The sequence below is a fragment of the Pantherophis guttatus genome, chromosome 1, assembly GCF_059756535.1.
Source record: "Pantherophis guttatus breed Tessera chromosome 1, ASM5975653v1, whole genome shotgun sequence".
Lineage (NCBI taxonomy): Eukaryota > Metazoa > Chordata > Lepidosauria > Squamata > Colubridae > Pantherophis > Pantherophis guttatus.
In genome coordinates, this window is record NC_142063.1 from 319095479 (window position 1) to 319121006 (window position 25528).

Genomic DNA, 25528 nt, shown 5'->3' on the forward strand with positions numbered 1-25528 from the left:
GGGTCCTCTCTCACTCCATGATTGAGGAGAGAGTGGGTCATTCTAAACAGAGCGGCTGGGCGATTTTCTGCAGATGCAATGAGAGTGGCAAAATATTAGCGCTTTGCCGCTTCCATTGCCACAAGATAAGACCTAATATGGGTTCATAACTGTGTCCGGTCAGATTCGGATCGGGAGGATCTGCAACCGCCCTCCAGGCGTCTTCTCCGACGCTTCATTTCCCTGAGCCCTGTGGTGAACCAGGGAGCCACCCGGGATCTGCGTCGGGTCAGAGGCCGCAAAGGCACGATTCGATCCAAGGCCCCCACCGCCAAATATTTTTAATATTTGCAGCTTTCAGATTTATTAAATCCTTCATCAGGCTATAGAGTTACAGTAAAATCAGATTAAAAGAAATGATTATGGTAATTGTGTCAGATGTGATCAGTCAGTTGTCCTCCAGAGTGGAGTGAGAGCCTTTCCTCACTTGCGCTTAAGTGCAACATAAACATCCCCTGACAACTTCTTGTTTCTGCTTCCCCCTCATGACATTGGCTCATCTGATCTCCAGCCCATATCTGAGGGAACCTTGAGCCGTTCATTCAGGAGTTCTTGACTTATGACCACAATTGAGCCCAAAATTTCTATTGGTAAATAAGACAGTTGTTAAGTGAATTTTGCCCTATTTGACAACCTTTCTTCCCTTGTTAAGAGAATTACTGCAGTTGTTAAGTTAGTAAAGTGATTGTAGCTTCCCCACTGACTTTCAGAAGGTCACATGATCCTGGGATAGTACAGCTATCATAAAAATGAACCCGTTGTCAAGGGTGCAAATTTTGACCATGTGACCATGGGGATGCTGTAATGGTTGTATGTGTGGAAAATGTTCATAAATCACTTTTTTTCAGTGCCATTGCAACTTTGAATGGTCACTAAAGGAATGGTGGTAAGTTAAGAATGATCTGTACTGTTTTTAAAGTAGTGTTTTTTCCCCCCTTATCTCTTCTTAGTTTCTGCTATGAGTACACTTCTTGGAGGATTCTGTTAGTGGCAAAGTTGATGATCACTTGGTACCTACTGGCTAATTGAGACTGGTATATTTTTTTTGCCAATTTGGCCCCTGGACACTGATTCCAGGGCTATTTTGTTTTGGGAAGGAGTAGAATCCAATTCTTTTTCAGACTTGGTTGTTTTGCTATGCTCACCAGGTCTCTGGGTTAATTTCTGGCTCAGAGATTGGGCTTTGAACTAGCCCCAAAAGCAACCAAATAATAATGCTGGAAGGAATGGGGCTTCGCTGTGAAATGGAAGAGATGTCTCCGCTGTTGCTTCACACAACAAGGCACAGTCCTCGCATTTCTATCAACTGATGTTCAGGCTTCTTTTCTGCTGGATCAGCTTCTCTCAAGTGCTCTTCTGAAGTAGCTGATATCAACTAATCGTTGGATTCTTGTTGAATGAACTCACTGAGTTAACAAAACTCAACAGATTGTATACACTTTGAGGCTACCTTTGGATAGTGTCAGAACAAGAATGAAAACATTACTTTAGCATCAGTACAGCTAAGGATGACATGAAATGTCTCAAGCTAGGGAGAAAATGAAAGCGAGAGTTGGTGACCTGGGAGAAAAAAAAATATTGCCAGGAGATATTTGTACAAGAGTGAGTACAAGTGGGGACATATCCGGTGTCAGAGCTGTGCTATTACAGGTTGTAGGTGGGCGTGATTATAATTTAATAGTCTGGTGTTCAAAAAATACAATTCCTGTATATTGAAGGCAAGGATATTGGGGCAAAGCTGGACTTCACATGAGTATGTTTACTATACGCACTAAATTTCTGTATAGATACTCATTATGGGTATTTGCATAAAGGAGAATTCAGCCAAACAGACCTGACCTACTTTTCAAACATATAATATAGATTCAGATTTAACATTTCAATAGGAACTAGTCACCCCATTTAATATCCCTTCTTCGCAAAACAAAAGACCCAGATAAGAAGCCATTAATAAATCTACCTTGTTCTAATAAATGGAGGACATCATTGACAATTCTGATCCCCCACAAGCTACTTGGTCAATGCAACCATTCAAACTGTACAATTGATTTCCCTTAATAACTGTCTTCTCTAACTGCACAGATCGGCTAGGGTGGGATGCTTATGTGTGTGTATACATACTCATCTTGCTGGTTGCAAATAATGATTGGAGGATGCCTTGCATGCACATACAGGCACCCGCACACATGTATATATTACACATGCGTGTTTCTAAAATTAGGACTTCTCCTGATAATTTTATTATTGCTTGTATTGTTAGAAAGAAGCTTCAATAGAGATGATACCTCACAGAATATAAGAGGACAGATGTTCAACCTGATAGGCTTATAATCTAAAATAATTGCTGTAAGGAGAAGAGGAGAGGAGAGAAGAGAGGAGAAGAGGTGAAAAAACTTTGAGGCTATGTCCAATATGTTCATGCATAGTGGACATAGATACGATGGCTAGATACAAATTGAGTTGGTATATAACATGTCCATTGGCTTCATTTTGGTAGTTTATAATTAAAACCATTCTGGGAGTCTAGCTATTAACACAGTTTGTTATATAAGCGGGACAACATTTTAAACAGTACAGTTTATTTTATTTTATTTTATTTGTACACTGCAATGATCACAGCAACTGTATTTTTGTTTTCTAAACCCGTGTTTAGAAAGTTGTGTGAGTTAGTACACAAAATCCCTTCATCTTCATGCAAATAATTTCTGGGGAATGAATCAGCTGTCACTGCCGATTATTTTTAAAAGTACTTTTTAAAAATTATAATTTTCAGTTTTAAAAGTAGATTCCTGCTCTATCCCAGCCACAAGAGGGAGATGTGACACAGATTTATGCACAAATTAGCTACTTATCCAGGCTGTTGTGAAAATTAAGCAGGAAAAGATCAACAAAGCAGTTGGCCAAATTTAGAAGACATTATTATTATCTGTACACAACAATGGAAGTCACAGCTGCCAGTTCTTTAGCTGGTGTTGTCCTTCGCAGGCATCAAGTACTTCTTAAGAAGCTAGGATGTCATAATGTATCAGCGTAGTATATGTGCAGATCCAAGCAGTATGCCCTTTGCAATAGACAGATGGAAATTTTGTCAATGCACAGGTTTTCCAAGGACCAGCCAAGATTTTTTGATATTATTATTACCTCTTTTATTCATTAAACATGAAACTCAGTCAACTGAACATTTAAAAATGTATCATAAATACCACTGACTGGTGCTAATGGTTGATATGGGTTGCTACCAGCATCCTAGGTATCAACCAAGTATCTTCTTAAAATATATGATGTTCCAAGTAGCTCAGTTTTTTGCAGTTCCACTGGTGTTATTTCAGGAAGCTACAATTTCTTGATGTGTTTTGTAAAATTCTTGGACATGGTACCAAGTGCCCCAATGACAATGGGTATCACTGTTACATATTTCATCCATAGCCGTGTAGTTTCGATGGCCAGGTTGTGATTTTTTCTAGTTCTTTTTCTTCGACTCTGGCATCTCCTGGTACAGCGATATCAATAAACTGTATGCTTCGGCCCTCAACAATCATGTTGTTGTTGTTGTTGTTGACGATGATGATGATGATGATGATGATTCATTTTTTCTATTAAAACCCATGTGAAGCTGCTTTAAAAAGTTAATATTTAAGACAAAATGAGGGAAGAATAGCTATAGTCAAATAAATGATTAATGAGGATAATAATACATAGATATATATTAGATCGATAATATAAGAATTTAGTTAAATTGTAAGCTATGAATATGATGAAGACGCACAAAAGACTTGTAACCGACACACTGTGTGTAATTGAAGATGGTTTTATGTTTTTATGTATGTTTGTTTAAAAATAAAAATAAAAATTTTGCAAAAAAAAAAAGTTAATATTTAAATAACTAGCCATGCATATACACACACACACACAGATGGACCGGGGGGGGGGGGGGCTCTGCAAGGATTTTTTGTCTTTATTACAAAAGTACAATATATGCAATACTAAATACATAGAAAACAGGAGTAATCTCAGATGTTTAAAAACAGGAGCCAGGTTTTAAAGCTGGAAAAAACTTGCAGTTCAGCAGTATGTATCAGCTAGTACACATGATGACATAAAACAAGTTATCCGAAGACATCAGTGGCTTTAGTTGTAATGCTTTCATTGTTTCAATTTGTCTTTACCTCTTTAGCTTTTTATAAGGGCTTGGGAATAAACCATACTAAACTGTGACAAAACAGAAAGAGACATTTATGTTCTTATCTACGTACTATTAAAACTCTTGTTATCATGATCTTCAACTGGGTGAAACAGTGCATTATAGGATGGCAATTTTTGAACTAAAGTACCTCAAATGGGCTAATATATAGAATGAGTCCAAAATCCAGGACCTATGACTCCTGAGGGAATGACATTTGGGGAAATTGTGGCTGCTTTAGACTGCTGTTGTGATTACATGATTTTCATTTTCGACATGGCATAAGTTTCCCAGCCAGTCTCATAATTCCTCACTTGATCCTCACCCAGCCGCAAGGAATTGACTGAAGTAGCCGTTAACAGAAGCAACAACTTTAAGGTACATGAAAAAAAGCTGGGTATTTTTACTGTTTTATAAGCTCCTTCTCTGAACACACACATACATGTATCTTTATTCCATCTTTGTTCAGGAATGTAAGGCACATACATATTACTCTATCTTCCTATATATTTTTTCCACAACAACCCTGTGAGGTAGGTTGGGCTGAAAGTCACCAAGTGAGCTGCTGTGGCTACAGATGGAGTCCAAGCAAGAAACATCTCAAACGAGAAAGGTACAAAGGGATTTGAGGCACAAGCTGAAGGGACAACAAAGATGCCTTGAACTAAATGACTCACATAAACAAGCAAGGTCATCCAATAGAAAATGCCATGCTAAAGATGTCTACATTGACAAATTTATTTATTTATTTCAAAAATTGACAAGCACAATGTCTCTGCCTCCCAAAATAGGTCACTGGGAATCAAGATACCGTGAGTTTGGGCTTGTCTAAGAATGATCCACATGCCAATTGAGATATCATCATGGGATAGGGTGACACCAGGGTCACCTAACTATGACCCAGATCACTATCTGGCTTCAGCCTACTTTGTAAATGGGGAATCCTGTGTCTCTTCTTTAAGATTGCTGCCTTTATAGTGCCAAGGTAGATGTCAGGCCTGGAAGCCATCTTTTGCATTGGGCCTTCAGGCCTGCCACATTTACTTCTGTGGGAAACTGGGAGGGCAGGATTGTATGGTGATATATAATCATAATAACATTCATTTCTCAGAGAGGCAAGGACATCTTGCCCTGCACCTGGAGGGGGTGACTGAGAGGTATCTCCAGTTGGGACGGTGCTTTGATTGGACCACGTGATGAATATGTGGGTGCTGGGCAGCGACTTGGACTTTCCTTTGGGTGGGGAAAACCTGGAAACTTTCAGATTCAGGTTTTCCCAGATATGCAAATATGACATCTCTAATAAAATGTAACTTTGAGGAACTTCAAGCCTCGGAGTCTTCTTTCGTTGGGGGTGTTTACTTGGAACCCTGACAGTAGATAGTATTTTTATTTGGTATGTATTTATATTTAATACTGTTCCAGCAGGTCAGATAGGGTGGGCATGCTCCCTATCCCTGTTGCCAGCATGTCAGTATGTCTTGGTAGCTTCCATTGCTCTGCAGAACATTCTTCTCCCCTATCCCCGAAGCCTTGAAGAACTGGGTCCTGCCTCTTCCCATAAGCATTGTGTCACGACAAAGTTGGACTCCAGGAAAGCTGTTTGTTGTTTTTTGGGGGAAGGGTGTTGAGAGTTTTGGAAACATGTTTTTGCATATTTATTTATTTATGTACTTACTTGCTGGCTTATTGCTGTTTATACGTTACCCAGAATTGTAGTGCTTAAATGGGGGCACTATATTACCCTAAATGGATAAAAAGGCTCTATATAAGTTTTTAAAATAGATATGCCATAAATAAATAACAATAAAAATCACAACATAGTGTACAACTGCACTACCATAATTTACCATAATTTAAACTGATGTCAAAAAACATTCTAACTTCATAAAGGTCATGAATGAAGAAGAATATTAAAGACCTTTCCAAATCTTGGGAAATGAGCACTCCAAATATACCTTGAAAACATGAGGTAACCATTGTGATATGTAGAAATCCTGTTTACAGAATAGAACTAAGCATACAGGGACATAATTTACAAATGAACAGTTCAAGTAAGTGATCTTTCTGTATGCCCACTTCAGAAAGTCGGCACCAGCAAATGTTAAGTCATGGCAAGACTTCCAAAGACCCAGCCAATGCAAAGATTGGCAGAGGAAGAAAGAAGAATAAATTGGGAAAGGTGAAGGACCACACAAATTGCACTATTCTGGATCTCTAAGAAAGGGCAGAGAGCACAGTCAGGAAGGACTGCTAACAAACTACCAATAGTCCAAACAAGATTTAGGAAATAAGAACTAACTACTTGATTATGTCAGTGATAAGAAATGGTTGAATTCTTTATATACTTAGTAGAAAAAGTGGCAAATTTCTTATGGCTTTATTGATAAAAATCTTTACAGTGTCTCTCATTAATAAAAACTCTCAGTAATAAAAAGTGTGCGCTCCCATTGCGAACCGGTAGTAAAGGTAAGTAGAACCCACCCCTGGCGATGGGTATGCACTGGGAGACAAATTGGGAACAAATTAATTCTGGAGAAGGTATGTCTATGTAGTGACTATCATCTGACACTGATCTGATGGTACATAATGAGTTAGTCAATCAATCTATCAATCTATCAACCAATTCTGCTTAATATGTTTTATGTAATATTTATGACATGGCCTTGCTTCAGGTTTCACACAATTACTATAAAGGTAAAGGTTCCCCTCACACATATGTGCTATTCGTTTCCGACTCTAGGGGGCAGTGCTCATCTCCATTTCAAAGCCGAAGAGCCAGCGCTGTCTGAAGACATCTCCGTGATCATGTGGCCGTCATGACTAAATTAAGGTGACCAGATTTTAACATTGGTAAAGTGGGACACCATTGTGGGCGTGGCTTATTTTGTGGGCATGGCTTGGAGGTCATGTGACTGGGTGGGTGTGGCTAGCTGGTCATGTGACTGGGTGGCCATGGCTATGTGTATAGGGACTACTCAGAGGGCTGAAAAAAGTCATTCTGACAGGTCCTCGCACTTTTGACTGGTCCTCACAATTTACAATTTCTATATTTCCTTTTTGCCATATTTATTCCTCATCTATTTTTTTAAAAAAACAATATTACCCTTCATCCTCATCTCTAATCTTAATCAAATTCAATTTTTCCCTTCTATTCTATATTATACCCCTTCCCATTATCATCTATTTTTATATCCATCCTCACATTGGTTAATTATGTAATTATGTAACACAGTTGTTTAATACAAATTCAACATTTTAATATAAATCAATTAATTATATAACTATCTTTTTTGTATATTAATCAATATGAACATGAATATTCCAATTATTTCCATGCAATCAAATTTCTTACAAATCAATTAATTATATTTACCAATAATAATAAACCAAATAATTTCCCCCATATATTCCTCCAAACCACAACTTAACCATTTCTGCTTTCAACACAATATACAATTAATAGTATCTCAATTATTACAATTCCCTAGTTAAATAGAGCTTTTTTTCTTTTGTGTTTTAAAATCTTGAACTCTCCTCTTTTGCCCTAAATTTCCCATTGTTTGCAGTTTTGCACCTACCTTTTTTGGTGAGGAAAAAGAAAAAGAAATCTCTCTCTGCCTCATTTTGTCACATTGCAGCAAAGACCCTGCTGCAACACTTACTTTCACTTTCGCTTTTTCAGCATAGCTAGGGGAAAAAAATCTGCTCCAGGAACTCTTTGCAGCTAGCAACAGAACAGAGTCCTGCGCAAAACAGCTGAGAGCAAATCAGCTGAGAGTGGGGAAGCCGAGCTAATCAACTTGTGCTAATTAATTTATGCGGAAGCTGTAAGGGGCTGTTTTTTCTATTTTTGCAGGCATCGGTTTACTCATTTGTTTTCTTTTAACACTGGTCAGTTGTAGGGCGGCCCTTTGAAGCCCCGCGGCAAGAGTTTAAATAGTTTTTTCCCTCTAGCCATCAGCTGGGACTCAGGAGGCAGCCGGGACTCAGGAGGCAGAATGAAAAATCGGGACTATTTTAAAACGCCGCGAGACGAGGAACAAATTGCTAAAAATCGGGACTGTCCCGCCAAAAGCGGGATGTCTGGTCACCTTAGACTAAATGCGAAAGGTGCACGGAACACTGTTAGCTTCCCACCGAAGGCGGTCCCTATTTTTCTACTTGCATTTTTTATGTGCTTTTGAACTGCTAGGTTGGCATAAGCTGGGACAAGTAACGGGAGCTCACCCTGTTACGCGGCATTAGGGATTGGAACCACTGAACTGCCAACCTTTCGATTGACAAGCTCAGTGTCTTAGCCGCTGAGCCACTGCGTCCCTTAACAATTACTATAGAAATCAATAATTATAGGATAAAAAGCTTTATCAATTTTCTGCATGTTAACTGTTCTCAATGGCTCAGAAGCAGAACAAATGAAGTGACAATCCTTTTTGCCTTTATACTGAAGCCTCATGAGCAAACAAAATAGAATTCATACGCCATGAGGAGTGTGAGGTCATCTGGAGTTCCTTCCTGTTTACAGTACTCAAATTGCCCTTAATCACTCTGAAGGGGAATTGGGAGCCAAAGTGCTGTATGCAGCCACCTCTAAGAATGTTTGTGCTCATGTTTGTGTGCAGTCCCCGCTCAGCTGATGTTAATTTTCAAAATACAAATAGTAGGACTTTGGCAATACTCGAAGGATTATTTCTATTGAAACAAGTTTGTTATTGTTATTTTGTTGTTTTAATGTATACTGCTCTCAATCTCAATATGGGGCAAAAGATGGTCAGTTTCTAAATACTGTTCAATCAAACATGTAAGGATCAAAGATTGTATTAAGGCCAGTAAGAAGTTATATAATAATTATTATTATATACACAAAAATGTGAAAAATCAGTTCTTGGTATTGGCCTTCATACAAGTTCTTCTCAACAACCTAGGATGTTGTAATGTATCAGCTTGTATATATTCAGAGCCAAGCAGTGTGGCCTTTTGCAAAATTTTGGCAACATTCAGATCTTTTAAATTGCTGTCCCAAGAAATGCTAATAATGTACCAATAACCACTGGGACCATAATCTTTCAATTTTTTTCTTCAATAAAAATATTTCAATTTTTTTAAAAAATAATATTTGATTTTGATTTTCAGATCTTGATACTTTGTGGTCTTCTTCAATTCCTGGTCTTCTACTATCTTCTGCTATTGCCATATCAATTATCCACCTTCTTCTTTTCAGCCACTGTTAAATCTGATGTGTTATGACCCAAGACTTTATCAATTAGTACTTGGAAATCACACAATATTTAAATTTGCTCATTTTGATGACTTTTTCAGTTCTCTCTTTCCACCAGTTTTTCTGTACCAGCACATGATAATTTTTATAGACATTCCAATGAATCATTTTGGCAAGTATTATATTGTTGTGTATAATTATTGTAGTTTCTTGGTTGCTTTTGAGCGACCAAAATCAATCCTTCAGTTTATTTATCCCCGGCACCTGGATGAAGCTATCTATCTGGACCCGTACCAGTCGGGCTTCAGGCAGGGGTACAGCACAGAAACGGCATTGGTCGCGTTGGTGGATGATCTCTGGAGGGCTCGGGACAGGGGTTGCTCCTCTGTCCTAGTCCTATTAGACCTCTCAGCGGCTTTTGATACCATCGACCATGGTATCATGCTGCAGCGGTTGAGGGGGTTAGGAATAGGGGGCACCGTTTTGCGGTGGTTCTCCTCCTTCCTCTCCGACCGCTCGCAGTTTGTGTTGGCAGGAGGACAGAGGTCGACCTCGAGGCATCTCGCATGGGGAGTGCCGCAAGGGTCGGTCCTCTCGCCTCTCCTGTTCAACATTTATGTGAAGCCGCTGGGTGAGATCATCCGTGGTTTTGGGGTGAAGTGTCATCTGTATGCTGACGATACGCAGCTGTACATCTCCACTCCAGACCACCCCAACGATGCCCTTGATGTGATGTCCCGCTGCCTGGAGGCCGTGCAGGCCTGGATGGGGAGGAACAGGCTCAGACTCAACCCCTCCAAGACCGAGTGGCTGTGGCTTCTGGCGCCCCGATATAGTCAGCAGGTGCCATCGCTGACTATTGGGGGTGAATCTTTGCCCCCCACAGAGAGGGCTCGCAATCTGGGTGTCCTCCTGGATGCACGGCTGTCTTTAGAAGAGCACATGACGGCCGTGGCCAGGGGGGCCTTTTATCAGGTTCGCCTGATTCGCCAGTTGCAGCCCTTTCTGGATCGGGACGCCTTGCGCACGGTCACTCATGCCCTTGTCACCTCCCGGTTGGACTACTGTAATGCTCTGTACATGGGGCTCCCCTTGAAGAGCATTCGGAGGCTCCAACTGGTCCAGAATGCGGCCGCGCGGGTGGTTATGGGTGCAACTCGTTGCGCCCACGTGACACCCCTCCTGCGCGAGCTGCACTGGCTCCCAGTGGCCTTCCGGGTGCGATTCAAGGTGTTGGTTACCACCTTTAAAGCGCTCCATGGCATAGGACCCGGGTACTTTCGAGACCGACTTCTGCCACCAATAGCCTCCCACCGACCAGTCCGCTCCCACAGAGAGGGTCTCCTCAGGGTGCCATCGGCCAAGTTATGTCGGCTGGCGACACCCAGGGGGAGGGCCTTCTCTGTGGGAGCCCCAGCCCTGTGGAATGAACTGCCCCCGGAAATACGTAAGATCTCCGACCTCCGGGTGTTTCGCTGCGCTCTGAAGACCCTGTTGTTCCGCCAGGCCGGGCTATTAACATAACGTTTTAAATTGGGGTATTTTAAATTTCTGGGATTTTAATTGGAGCCTAATTATTTAATGATTTTAAATTTTAATTGTTGTTTTGTTTCTGTGTTTTTAAATAGGCTGTACACCGCCCTGAGTCCTTCGGGAGAAGGGCGGTATAGAAATAGAAATAATAATAAATAAATAAATAAATATTTAAAGTTCCAGTTTCAAACAATTGTCAGATATTATTTCTTCCCCCCCCCATCTCTACACCTATCTATCTATCTATCTATCTATCTATCTATCTATCTATCTATCTATCTATCATCTTTATAATAACTCAAGGCAAACATATCTAATACTCTTTCCTCCTCCAATTTTTCCCATAATAATAACCTTGTGAGATGGTTGGTGAGAAGTCTGGATGAAGATCACTACAAATACATGGACACCCTTCAAACTGAACATATTAAGCACACTGAAGTCAAGAAAGTTAGAAAATAATACATCAGGACAGTGAAGATCTCAAAGTACAAACTCAGTGGAGAATATATCATCAGGACCATTGTAGTCACCAAATACACATATGGAATAGTGAACTGGACTCAAGTAGAATTAAAAATCCTGGATTGGAAGATAATAAAAATGATGGCAATTAATCATGTCTTTGATCCATGCAGAGAGGTTGACAGATTCTACTTACCAAGGATCATAGGTGGATATGGAATGTTGCAAGTACACTGGATAGTTGAAAAATTAAAAAGGGTATCGGAAGTGTACTAGCACTGAAGCTAGTACACTATGATGATTTACTGATTACTGGACAAACTACCAAACTGACCTACAAGAAAGACCAAATGAAGCACAGGAAAGGAACATGGCAAGGCAAAGTATTACATGGCAAGTAAAAAAACAACAACCCAGCAGACAATGCAGATGGCTGGCAATGGCTAAGAACCAGAAAGCTGAAGGAAAAGACAGAGGGGCTAATTTTGGTTGCACAAGATCAACCCTTAAAAACAAGTGTGTACAAAACCAGAATTGAGAAGATAGCAACAGTCAGCAAATACCGCTTCTGCAAAGAAATTGAAGAAACAGTGGACCACTTAGCTGCTGCAAGAAGATCACACAAACTGATTAAAAACCACAGCCCGACAAGTAAAAACAATGGTGAATTGGAAGAAACAATGGTGAATTGAAGTATCTGCAAGAAACTATTTGTCTGCTAGCAAGAAGTGGCAAAGAATACAGAAATAGACAAAAGAAAAGAAAAGAAAAGAAAAGAAAAGAAAAGAAAAGAAAAGAAAAGAAAAGAAAATGAAGATGATAAAGTGCGCTGGGACTTTAGAATTCAAACAGACAAGCACCTGCCACCAAACTTAATAATTAGACTTCAGACTTAATAATTGTCAATAAGAAAGACAAGTGGATAGTGGACATTGCAATACCTGAAGACAGCAAAATAGAAGAGAAAGAACTGGAGAAAATGACAAACTACAAAGACTTGCAAATAGAAGTAGAATGACTGTGGCAAAAGAAAGCAAGTATAGTATCAATAGTAGTAAGTGCTGACAGTTGAATCCCAAAACATCTGAAGCATCACTTGAACACCATCAGCATTGACAAAATCACCTTCCATCAATTGCAAAAGGCAGCTTTACTAGGAACAACTTACGTCCTATGATACTTTTAATATTAAAACAAGATCTGCCTAACCCAGATTATTGGGAAGGATTCGATAGGTGGACAAAAATGCCAAATTCAGTCTAAACATCTGACTGACTGTGTGGCTAACCAACCATAATGATAATATAAGGTAAAGAAAAGGAAGGAAGGAAGGAAGGAAGGAAGGGAGGGAGGGAGGGAGGGAGGGAAGGAGGGAAGGAAGGAAGGAAGGAAGGAAAGTTACTAAAATGTTCTCCCTCATTCCTTCCACATCAGGCACTGATAAATTCCACAAAGAGTCCTTAGCCTATAAAGACTACCCATTGGTTGCCTATAAAAGAAGATACAAAGTTGACTCAGGTCAGCCCAAATGTTTCCTTTACAGCTGAAACCATTGCAGTGTACCTTTTTTGTAACAAATGCAATCTTGACTTACCTTGGGTTTCCTCCAATAGCTCCCCTGTCAATTTTACCACTTCTGCTACAGCTTGCCAGGATAAACCTTTGTTAGCAGCAAACATCAGGCTATAGTAATGGGCATCAAGTTTGATACTCTGACGTACTTCCTGAATTTCATCAAACTCCTTCCACCCCAGCAAATCTCTTAGAAACAGGCGACCAGGCTTCTGCTGAAAAAAGCACAGAACAAGAAAAGCTGTTAGTATGTGGCACGGCTTCATATCATGGAAGCATTTTTAAAAATGACAGGCCAATATGCAGGATCAAATTTGCCCAGCCTTCTGTCCTACCCAGAAGCCAACTTTACTCTGGAAAGCTTACAAATGCAACAGCTCCTATGTGGCTATTTCCACTCTGATGACTTACAGCATCTTCCATTTCAACCAGTCCTTGCTGTACCAATATATTTTATATCATCAAATCAATGATGTTGTAAAATGTGCTAAATGATTAAGAACATATGGTAAATTTCAAGTTTCAACATGGTATCAGGTAAAGCATTCTTACAACTCAACTTTCCTGTGCAGAACTGCAGAGCTTTTTTAAAGTAATTTTATTTTTTTTAAAATAAACAGTAGAGCGAGTAGAGCTTGTTATTGGTGGCATAGATGATGGTGATATGTACTAGTGTTCCTTTAGTCAAGTGGGTGATGAGTTTTATTAAAATAGCTGTATGAAAATTTGAAGGTGATTTTGCAATTGAAATGTACTCTGGTCAGGAGCTGATATTCGAGGCAGGGCCAATGTAAGATAATGTACTGTGATAAGATATAGGAGACTCTGGTCATCTCATAGTAAAGAGACAGATCCTTGACTTGAAAAATATCCCATGATGGATACACTCACTCTGGCACAGCATGAGAAAAGGTCCATTGAAAGTCCCCATTTTGAAGATTGGAGTGAAATGAGTGGAGTTATTCCAGCAGGACAACTGGTGATTATAAATCACCAAAGTTTCACCAAGAGATGGTAGTATGGTAGTGCTGCAATGAAGATGGGGTTTGATGGAAGAGTGAGTACTTGCTCCTTGGTACTACAGTGGTTTAAAGCACCCTGTTATTAACACAGCTGCCTGCAATTTACTGCTGGTTCGAATCTCTCCAAGGCTCAAGGTTGACTCAGCCTTCCATCCTTTCTAAGGTAGGTTAAATGAGGACCCAGTTTGTGGGGGCAATAAGCTGACTTTGTATAAATATACAAAAGGATGAAGGCTATTGCTTAATGCATTGTAAGCCGCCCTGAGTCTCCGGAGAAGGGCGGCATATAAATCAAATTAAAAAATAAATAAATAAATAAAAATTATAGTCTGAGCACTGGATTTCGGCATTTAGAACTGCAGAAAAAACAATTACTACCAACCTACTTTCCATTGAGGACCTGTATACTGCATGAGTCAAAAAGAGGGCTGTGAAAATATTTACAGACCCCTCGTATCCTGGACATAAACTGTTTCAACTCCTACCCTCAAAATGACACTAAAGAGCACTGCACATCAGAACAACTAGACACAAGAACAGTTTTTTTTCCAAACGCCATCACTCTGTTAAACAAATAATTCTCTCAACACTGTTAAACTAGTTACTAAGTCTGCATTACTATTAATCTTCCCATCGTTCCTATTACCCATTTCCTTCCACTGATGACTGTATGACTGTAACCTTGTTGCTGGTATCCTTAAGATTTATATTGACTGTTTCCTAATATGATTTGATTGCTTATTTGTTCCCTATGACTATCATTAAGTGTTGTACCTTACGATTCTTGATGAATGTATCTTTTCTTTTATGTACACTGAGAGCGTATGCACCAAGACAAATTCCTTGTGTGTCCAATCACACTTGGCCAATAAAGAATTCTATTCTATTCTATTCTATTCTATTCTATTCTATTCTATTCTATTCTATTCTATTCTATTCTATTCTATTCTATTCTATTCTATAGTATACTATGCTATACTATACTATACTATACTATACTATACTATACTATACTATACTATACTATACTATACTATACTATACTATACTATACTATACTATACTATACTATACTATACTATACTATACTATACTATTTACAGTCAAGGTCCTACCTGGTCAGTTTATTTTGAAAGATTATCTATTGGTCAGCTACCAGGTTTGCCTGTAGGACTATCTGCTTGCTGAACTTTCTGCTGGTCTGCCTGCTGGGTTATCAGTGTTGACAAGGGAGGGAAGTCAAGCCTAAACCCATGACTTGTGAGGTGCCAAAGGATCAATGATCTCATCCCTTCTATTTAATATCTACATAAAGCCACTAGGTGAGATCATTCTTCAACATAGGGTCAGGTATCATCAGTTGTACATCTCAATTCTACATCAACCAATTGACACTGTCAAGGCTTTTTCTACGGGCTGGAGGCTATTGTGGTCTTCAAGAAGAGGAGTAAGTTTATACTCAACCTGATACAACTGAGTGGCTACTCTTAGTTTTCCCAGTGTGGTGGATTTCCCCCCTTTAGTTCTGAATGGGTTGTACTCCTCCAGACACAACTGTAATGCCTCTGCTGCATAAACACATAAAATTACCCTAAGTACACACAAAAACACATAAAGCTACCCTAAGCCCACATTGTGGTAAGTCCAATATCAGAATCCTTCCTGCCTATAGCCTATCAATTTTATAAATAAATAAATACTATAACCTGGCCTGGACTATCCCATCAATTATCCAGCAGCCCATTTTTAAAATTTTATGATACTCTAGGCCTATGAGGGTGAACCTATGACAAGCGTGCCACAGGTCCAGCTGATTTTTGGGACTTCTGGGCCCACTAGGGAAACAGGGTGTTTCCTCCCTTTCGAGGGCCTCAGGGTGTGGTGGGGAAGGCCTGTTTTCTCTCTCCTCAGCCTCCAGAGCCTTTCTAGGAGCTTGGGGAGGGTGAAAACAGCCTCCTCCCCACCCGAGGCCCTCCAGAGGTTGGAAACGGCCCATTTGCCAACTTGCAATGGGCTGGAGGCATCATGCCCTGTCCACACCCATCCACAGTTTAGCGAAGGGGAAAAAGTTGCAATATGTCACATCACATCAATTTGACGCCATGAATTTGACACCCCCGCCATAGGCTATCAGATCTAGACTTTTTTAAAAAAAGGTGTCAATTTCTAATGACAAAAAGAGATGCAGCAAATTCTAGCATACTATTATATGAACACAACCCCTGGGTTTTGCTAACACAATATAAGATTTTGGCCAAATATGTTATCTCAAAAGACATTGAAAGGAACAAAGGAGCCTCATAAAAAGAGCTTTGTCACCCAATTAAGTTTTGTTTTCAGTTCTGAAACAGTCTAGTGGGAAAAGAATATACCTGGGTTTTTTTTCTTTTATAGAGCTCTTAAAATGAAGGTGACATTGGGATGTTTCCATCTGGCAACATACTGCACTTTGTAGAAGAATTCAGCCTGAAAAAAGGTTTAAGACATGTGGAAGTTGCATTCTGAATTGTAGATTCGCATTAACCAGAGGGGTGAATTAGATTAACTTTTAAGATTTCTGCCAGTTATAAAATTCCAATTCTGTGGTTGGCTTCACACATCACATTAAAACATTGTTTAGATAGAATTTTCTGAACCAACCATAGAGACCTGGTTCAAAACTATAATCCACCACAAATCATGCTTTGCAAAACACAGTTGCTGGGATAATACAACACTGTATTTTTTAAAAAAAAACATACTATGGATTAAGCAGGGGTGGGCAACTGTGGCCCTTTTACAACCTGTGGACTTCAACTCCCAGAATTCCTGAGACAGCTTGGCTGTCTCAGGAATTCTGGGAGTTAAAGTCCACAGGTTGTAAAAAGGCCACAGTTGCCCAACCCTGGATTAGTGCAATTTATAAATAAATAATCAAATTTGAAAATACTGCCTATAATCCACTGGGAATTCATTGGAAACACGTGATTGATCCTCCATAGCTAAACATAGCTAAAACATAGCTAAAACATAGCTATTTTACACAACTAGTGTAGCAACCCCTTTTTGCACTACTACTCTTTTGCATTTTAGTACTTAATGACTATGGGCCTCACAGTTTAAGGATTGATATTATAATATAGCTAGGCCATGTGTACCTGACAGATTGGATGCCAAATTGTGATTTTAATATAGATTTCATCTGTTATTTATTACTTTATTCTAGAATTGTAACTGGATATTCCTTGAATATTTTTATTTGTTCAGGTCTCTTTGACTGTAATAAAATTGATTTGATTTGATCTGCCTATAATTCATTAGTTTAATTCTGTGTTGAGTTGGACCACTCCAGACTATGGACAATAATAATCAGTTTTTAAATATTAATAGACTATTCACCATCAAAATCATAATCAAACTGGAATTGCTTAACAGCAATGTGTCTTTTCCCCCCTAAATGGAAACTTTAGTAAACAAAACAGAAGTTTAAATCTCTGCTTTGCCACAAAATACATGAAGTGACATTAGGCCAGTCAGATTCTTTGTCTCTCTGGACAATCCTTTATTCCAATCTGAGCTGGTGAATTATGAAAATGTAATAAATGGATAAAGGTTAGTTAGGACAGTGATAGCAACCCAATGACATATGTGTCAAAAGCAACATGGCATTATGTTTTGGGTGACACACTAGTATTTACCAATACTTATCAAGTATTCTCAAAAACATGCCCTCTTCTTCAGCAATTTTTGGATCTTGCCAAGGCTGCACAAAAACGGGCTGCTTCCACAGCCTCCAGAAATCATGCAAAAACGAGACATGCTTTTGGGCAATGTTTGAGGCTGCACAAGAATGGGATGTGCTCTCACACAGCCTCCAGACCCTCTGGAAGGTGCGCAAGTGGGCCATGCTCTTATGTGAGGTTCTTTTGTGTGGTTTTTGGAGGGTACAGAGGCTGTGGAAGAGCTGCTTCAAGAATGAAGGCCTTGTACAACTTGGAGCAGCCTCGAGGCCTTTCAACAGAAAGAAACCACCTGAAGGTAAGTGGTGCATGGCGGATCCTGGGGAGCAGTGGGCTGCTGGGCCCTTGCATCCTACTCCTCAGTGCTGGGGGGGGGGGGAGAGACAGAATTGTTTTGTGTGTGTGAGAGAGAGGGGGGGGAGGGAGAGAGAGGGGGAAGGGAGGGAGAGAGAGAGAGGAGTCGAGTCAATTTTTTTCTGAATTTTTGACATGCCAAGCACAAAAGGTTTGTCATCACTAGGTTAGAAAATGAAATATCAAAACAATCCAAGAATCCAGTAATTAATTTCATTGTTCTTAAAGAAAAACTGCCACCAAGTTCCACCTCTCATATATAAACATATAAAATCCCAGTGTGAAAAGCCCCTCTCTGGATTTAAAATGTCAGCATCAGACCAAATTGTAACATTCAACTGCACAGCCAGAATCTGGCTGAGGCTTCTTTAGGCTACTTTAATCAATGCATCTCCTAGTACTTTTAAAATCAAAAGACGCCGTGCAACAGCATTTTTTAAAAACCATGTTTTCTTGGTCAGAATAAAGTAAAAAACAAAACAGTGAAGAAAAATGGAAAGTTTACAAATGCAAGCCTTCAAGATTTCTCCAGGAAGAAGACAGGAAGGCTTCTGAACTTAGCCTTATTTAAAGGTCCTCCTGGTTTCCATGGGAATGGAACTTGGCAAACTACGATCTTATATTTCACCAAGATTTTCTGGGGCTCTTCCTTCCCCTCTACCAGAATTACCTTAAACTTTTTCCCGGCTTTTTTTACCTGCAGCTGAAGGACAGCTTCCACACCTTCTGCAGTTAAATTGGCCATCCTTCCTGGATTGGTTGCTAGGAGACACTGGCTTACGATGCAAAACCCTGGAAGAAAAGATTCTATTACAAAGACATACTTGCATACTCCCTTCCAAAGCACGGCCCTTACGGCAGCCCAGTCTTAACTTTTGTATCTCATGTTCATCTGCCTATCAAAGGATTCAATGGAGATAAAAAAAAAATCTGACTTTACTCATTTATGAAATGCTTAGATACATATGCATGGTAGAGATTTAAAGTTATAGTGACTTACCTAGTATCCCATGGGAATGATTTATGAGTCCTTCCATGGTACACATGCCACCAGTCACAGCTGGTAGCTTCAGATAGGGTTTGAATGCCTGAGCCAGATTGCACAGGATTTGAGAAAACATGCATGGAAGTTGATTTTGTGGCTCTTGAACAGAAATGCCACTTCAACCCTGAGATTTCTATTTTAAAGATTAACTGCAGCCACTGAGCATTAAGAGCCGAGCAACTGAGAATTAAACAGAAAATTCTGATTCATCAACTGGAAGACTAGGAAGGCCTTATGCCTGTTATTGGAATGGCTGATCTGGTTCTGTAGCACCTGAATTTCCAGAGAAATGTAGACACTCCGCTGCTCTTGTACATAAAAACAAATCCTCTCACTAAAACAACAAGCAAAACACAGCAGCAGATCAGAAAGCAAGGATGTAATCTAGGGTTTGAGTGAGGCCAGAGATTTTATGTTTGTTTTATGTAGCGGAATATTCCACAGTAGTCTGAAATGCTGTGATGCTGGCAGCTATGGGTGGTTACCATTTGGTGCGTGTGATGTCCCTGCTCTGCAGGACAGATTGGTTGCCACTATGCTTCTGGGTTTAATTCAATGTGCTGGTTGTCACCTTTAAAGCCCTTCAAGATTTGGAGCTAGGTTTCTTGCAGCACTGTCTCTCCTCGGTTGGATTTACGTGTCCTGTCAGATCTGAGAGGAAAGGAATGCTCTGGGTCCTGCCCATTAGAGAGTAACATTCTGGCGGGACCCAGAAGGAGACCTATTTCAATTGAGGCATTCACACTCTGGAACAGGGGTCTCCAACCTTGACAACTTTAAGCCTGGCGGACTTCAACTCCCAGATTTTCCCTAGCTTTGCTGGCTGGGGAATTCTGGGATTACTGGCGGACTTCAACTCCCAGAATTCCCCAGCCAGCAAAGCTAGGGAAATTCTGGGAGTTGAAGTCCGCCAGGCTTAAAATTGTCAAGGTTGGAGACCCCTGCTCTGGAATATCATTCCGTAGAGTTTAGACTTGCCCCAAACCTGCTGTCTTTCTACAAAGCCTTGAAGATCTGTTGTTTTTTAACTCCAAACCAGGGGCCCTGGGCATGTAATTCCAATCACAGCACTGGAAAAAATCTTTTGTGACTTCTTTATCATTCTAATGGATGGCAGGCAAGGGGCGTCTGTGTGGGAGACTCAGCAAACAGAAGAGGCTGCTTAACTTTTTCCTAGCTATATATTTCCTTTCCTATTTCTTTATTCCTTCCCCACCCCCATCTTCAGGGAGACTGAGCAGAAGACGCAAAATATGATGACCTGAGAAATCAGGAAAAGCAGGCAGAGGAAAGGTTACATAAAATCACACGTGATATGACATCACCACACAAATGACATAATTTATGTGAAGGTGTCGTGACATATGGCATCATTGTGCCTTATATCCGACACTTATGTTCTTATCCATGCTTTCTTTGCCAATCCTCATGCTCTTTCAAGAATCACAAATTATGAGTAAACACTTTAAAAAGTAACCTCATCCTAACTATGAAATTCAAGGCAGCCTTATAACATCTCTTGGCCTAAACCCTTATCTGCAATAATGAGGTACAATGCTGAACTAACAGGCAGGGGTTAACAAATTATTTCAAATTATAGTACCTTATATTATTATATGCACCGAAAGTTAATTATACACATAAGGATATCTTTCTTTTTCTTACATAACTATTTTTTCTAGAACCAGAGCTAATATCATTTGGCATCAACACATTGTTTTACCACCCCTACTATCACTACTGCTACTTTTCTTTTAAATATATATATATATTTTCCATTTTTCCAATTTACATAACAATAAGCATTTTTTAACAGAACTGTGTCATGTGTCTCTTACAGTTATCTACATTTATTTCTATACATTTTTGTTTCTCTGTTCTAACCACTTATACCACTTATCCCAAACCTCATAAAATTCTGTTTCTTCCTTGCCTTTTATTTCTAACATGAGCTTATACATCTCGGCACATTCTAATATCTTATGAATAATCCACTCATTGACTGGTATATTTTCAAGTTTCCAACACTGGGCATAAACAATTCGTGCTGCTGTTACTATATGTAAAATGATATGTTGGAGTTGCTTCTTTATCCTTTGATTAATTATTCCTAATAAAAATAATTCAGGTTTAAATTCAATTTGTTCTCCTGTTATCTTCTGTAACCATCTCCTTATCTGTTCCCAATATTTCTTTGCTTTGGGGCATTGCCACCACATGTTCCATCCTTATATTTACACTTCCAACAGTCCGGTTTCATATTTGCGTACATTTTAGCCAATCTTGCCGGTACTACTGCTACTTTCCTATGTTAACTTCAACAAGCATCTTCCTCTGGCTGTACGAACTGCAGCTTTTCTTGTTAAGCAGACAGGTCTAAAGTCTCCTGGCTAAGCAGGTTTTCAGATTAAGCAAGCTGATTTTCCTCAGTAAAGAGAAATTGGGATTTGAGCAATGCTGAAGCAACTATAAAAGATATGACCAGCAGCGTTTCCTAGTTTACACTTCATGGGCAAATCCAAAGCCCTGAAGCCTGAATTGCCCCATGATGATGATGATGATGATGATGATGATGATGATGATGATGATGATGATGATGATAATAATAATAATAATAATAATAATAATAATAATAATAATAATAATAATAATTTTATTTTATACCGCCCTTCTCCCGAAGGACTCAGGGCGGTGTACAGCCTGATTAAAAGCACAAAGATAGACAAAATTTAAAAATAATTAAAATTATTAAATAATTGGCTCAATTATAAAACCCCCAAATTTAAAATCCTACATTTAAAACCAATTAAAATCTTTACATTGATAGCCCGGCCTGGCGGAAAAACAAGGTTTTGATCACCCAGATCCTACTCTATTGTATACGATAAGGGTTGCAACAAACAGACTTGGCATTAGTACTTGACGTGACCACAAAATGCTGATTCCCATCAGGGATAACACTGCCTTCTTTCTTATTTTTATTTGCTTTCTGAATTATTTAATCTATCCAATTGTCAGAGTTTTGGTATTTAAAATATACAGCAGTGACCAATCATAGGCAGCTGGACATAATTTTATTCTACTTTATAAGATTTTTTTCAATAAGTTATGGTACTTATGCTAAATAAGCTGTACTGTGTGTCCATGCATCTTCCCCTTGCCCTAAAGGAGTGTCTTCATACAAGTTCCATCAAACAATATTTCCAAGTCAGGATTTATTTATACTTATTTACTTCATCATGTTTACATGGTGATACAGAATCTTTGACACCACAGGTATGGGAAAGGATTTCTGGATTGTATTTCAATTTTGATGTGGCTCAGGTTGGAAAAGATACAACCCTCCACCCCCCCACCCCCATAATACTTCCAAAAGAAGAACATTGTCTGAATTCCCCTTTCTGTTTGCCTATGCAGATCTATGTAAAGACATCACTTGAAAATGCTGCAAATCTCTAGTTTCATTCAAAAGTGATTCTCAAAAGTTATGTCCAGGACAGTGTGTGTGTGTGTGTGTGTGTGTGTGTGTGTGTGTGTGTGTGTGTGTGTGTGTGTGTGTGTGTCTTCCATGGATTACTTTTCCTTGTCAAAGTCAAAAACTTGAGTAACTGAGGTTAAGTGAACCACGGGTTAATATATTCTGCAATTGCATTTAATGTCATTCAAGGGAGCAAAATGCTGAAGCTGAAAATCCAATCAGCAGTACTGGCTGCCTCTTGCTATTCCTGGAATCTAAATATCTCTGATTATGAAAGACTTATCCTTTCCCTCCTGCCAAGTATATCTCCTTCGTTCCTCCTAGTGTATCGTGCAAGTAAAATACCAGCAGGAACCAAGGAAATCTTAGACACAAGAGAAAGTATCACTTAAGGAAGCCCACTAACCAATTAAATTAAAAAGGTTTCTATTCCATTTTTGCACTAAATATTGATAGTAATGATACCTATAAATATGATTTTAAAATACAGTCTTAATTAAAGAATCTGCAGATAAGATCAACTGCAAGAAAGAGAGAGAGAGAGAGAGAGAGAGAAAACTGCAACACATTTATGTGCTGATGCTGGAAAAATACTTGGTGTCAAATAAATTTCCCTAAGAAGACATTGTAAGAGTGAGTATCAGGCCTGAAAAGGTTTCTTTCTAGCCAACTAATTTGCTAGACAATTAAGAACCTGGGCTGCTATTTTTGCACCATGCAATTTAACATTTGGAAAAGGCATTACACACATAAAATAGATGGTTATAATAAAAGAAGGTAGAACTATCTTCTGGAGAGCAGGGGACTTAATGATAATCCCTGGTATCTGAGCATTTCACATATATGATCAGTAAGTCTTGCGACACCTTGTAAAATAGGTCATATTTTTGCTCCGAAATGGAGCTAAGCCTTAAAATGACATACCCAAAGCCACCAAATCATGTAACTGCTAAGCAGGAAGCGGGATTTAGAGATTCATTGCTGCATTCCATTCTTTCAGTTACACTCTTGACTTGCTGTATTCAGATAACTGAAAGATAATGAAGATGACACAAACTTATTTTCTATTGATGAACGGCCAGGAATAGAATCAGCGACTAAAATTTTAGCTAAACAGAAAAAGGATCCTAATCAATAATTAAAGTATTCAGCAGCAAAAACTAGTATTTTGGGTTTGTTAATGTTACCTTAATATTTATTTATAGAATAGAATAGAATAGAATAGAATAGAATAGAATAGAATAGAATGGAATGGAATGGAATGGAATGGAATGGAATGGAATGGAATGGAATGGAATAGAATAGAATTTTTTATTGGCCAAGTAAGGATAAATTGTAAGGATACAAGCAACAAAGTTAAAGTCATACAGTCATACGTGGAAGGAGATGGGTGGTGGGAACAATGGGAAGATTAATAGTAATGCAGACTTAGTAACTAGTTTAACAGTGTTGAGGGAATTATTTGTTTAGCAGAGTGATGGCGTTCGGGAAAAACCTGTTCTTGTGTGTAGTTGTTCTGGTGTGCAGTGCTCTATGACGTCATTTTGAGGGTAGGAGTTGAAACAGTTTATGTCCAGGATGTGAGGGGTCTGTAAATATTTTCACAGCCTTCTTTTTGACTCGTGCAGTATTCTGGTACTCAATGGAAGGCAGGTTGGTAGTAACTGTTTTTTTCTGCAGTTCTAATTATCCTCTGAAGTCTGTGTCTGTCTTGTTGGGTTGCAGAACCAAACCAGACAGTTATAGAGGTGCAGATGACAGGCTCAATAATTCCTCTGTAGAACTGGATCAGCAGCTCCTTGGGCAGTTTGAGCTTTCTGAGTTGGCGCAGAAAGAACATTCTTTGTTGTGTTTTTTTGATGACGTTTTTGATGTTAGCTGTCCATTTTAGATCTTGCGATATGGTAGAACCTAGAAATTTGAAGGTATCTACTGTTGATACTGTGTTGTCTAGTATTGTGAGAGGTGGAAGTATGGAAGGGTTTCTCCTTTATCTATTTATTTGCCTCGATTCTATCTTATCACAATTCCGTGACCTCTGCTGACTTACATAACACCAAATAAAAATCAATATAATTATAAACAAAAAACCCACTCACAATCCCATCCAAATAAAACCACAAACATAGAGAATATAGATGGGTTAACAAAAACAGGAGAAGGCTGTGCATAACAGCTCAGTCTTTAGACACTTCAAAAATGTTAGCAAGGAAGGGGTTAGCCTGATGTTAACCAGGAGGCTGCCCCACAGCATCAGTGCTGCCATAGAAATGCAAATCTTCCTCATTTCAGCCTTCCTAGACCTCCCAAATATGTGGGAGGTACCTCTCTGCTCAGTTGAATTAATTGAGTCAGTATTGGTAGGACTAGGAATTTCAGTACATCTCCAAGTACCAAACCATCAAGGACTTTTAGATTAAAGCTAGCATCTTAAATTGTACTCCAAAGCCAATGCAGGGTCCAGAAAACTGGTCTCAACAATTAGAAACAGATAGTACACTGCCTATTTGCATTTTAGATTTACCATAGTTTTTAGATAGTTTTTAAGAGTAGAAAGCGTAACAATAGACCAACAAGGTGCAATAAGAGCATGGATTAATGTGCCAGGTCCTCCTGCTCCACAGGTAGAATCACAACTGATGCCTCAGCCAATCCTGTCACCATCCCAAACCAGGGCTTAGACTCTGATTGAAAAGGATCTACAGGCTCTCTATGGGTAGATCTGCCATAAGCTTTTATATCTTCCTAACAAATGGAAGGTTGGAATCAATAGTGGCATGATGATCATTGATCTGGAACTTGGCAATAACATTCTGAAATGAAGAATCTGAATTAAGTAACTCAGGAATTGGATTAGATGATCCTTTCAAGCTCCTTCCAACTGTATAGCTGAACTATGTAAG

General features: G+C 39.2%; 2 protein-coding genes across 3 annotated transcripts in view; one reads left to right on the forward strand and one right to left on the reverse strand.

Moving 5' to 3' along the window:
• Nucleotides 1–18888, reverse strand: part of C1H8orf74 (chromosome 1 C8orf74 homolog) — a 39247-nt gene extending 20359 nt beyond the window's left edge. The window contains exons 1-3 of one of the 2 annotated variants that reach the window (XM_087883311.1): nucleotides 18800–18877; nucleotides 16402–16495; nucleotides 13030–13222 (exon numbers count right to left, since the gene is read on the reverse strand). In XM_087883311.1, the coding sequence (XP_087739437.1) occupies nucleotides 13030–13114 (85 nt within the window). In that variant the 5' untranslated portion in view covers nucleotides 13115–13222; nucleotides 16402–16495; nucleotides 18800–18877. Of the gene's footprint in view, nucleotides 1–13029; nucleotides 13223–16401; nucleotides 16496–18799 lie in introns of both variants that reach the window. The other variant, XM_034421305.3, reaches the window with a different exon arrangement.
• The window catches only part of RP1L1 (RP1 like 1), a 30211-nt gene continuing 22440 nt past the window's right edge, over nucleotides 17758–25528 (forward strand). The window contains exon 1 of the mRNA XM_034421381.3: nucleotides 17758–18046. The gene's annotated coding sequence lies outside the window, so the exon portion shown is untranslated. The remainder of the gene's footprint in view (nucleotides 18047–25528) is intronic.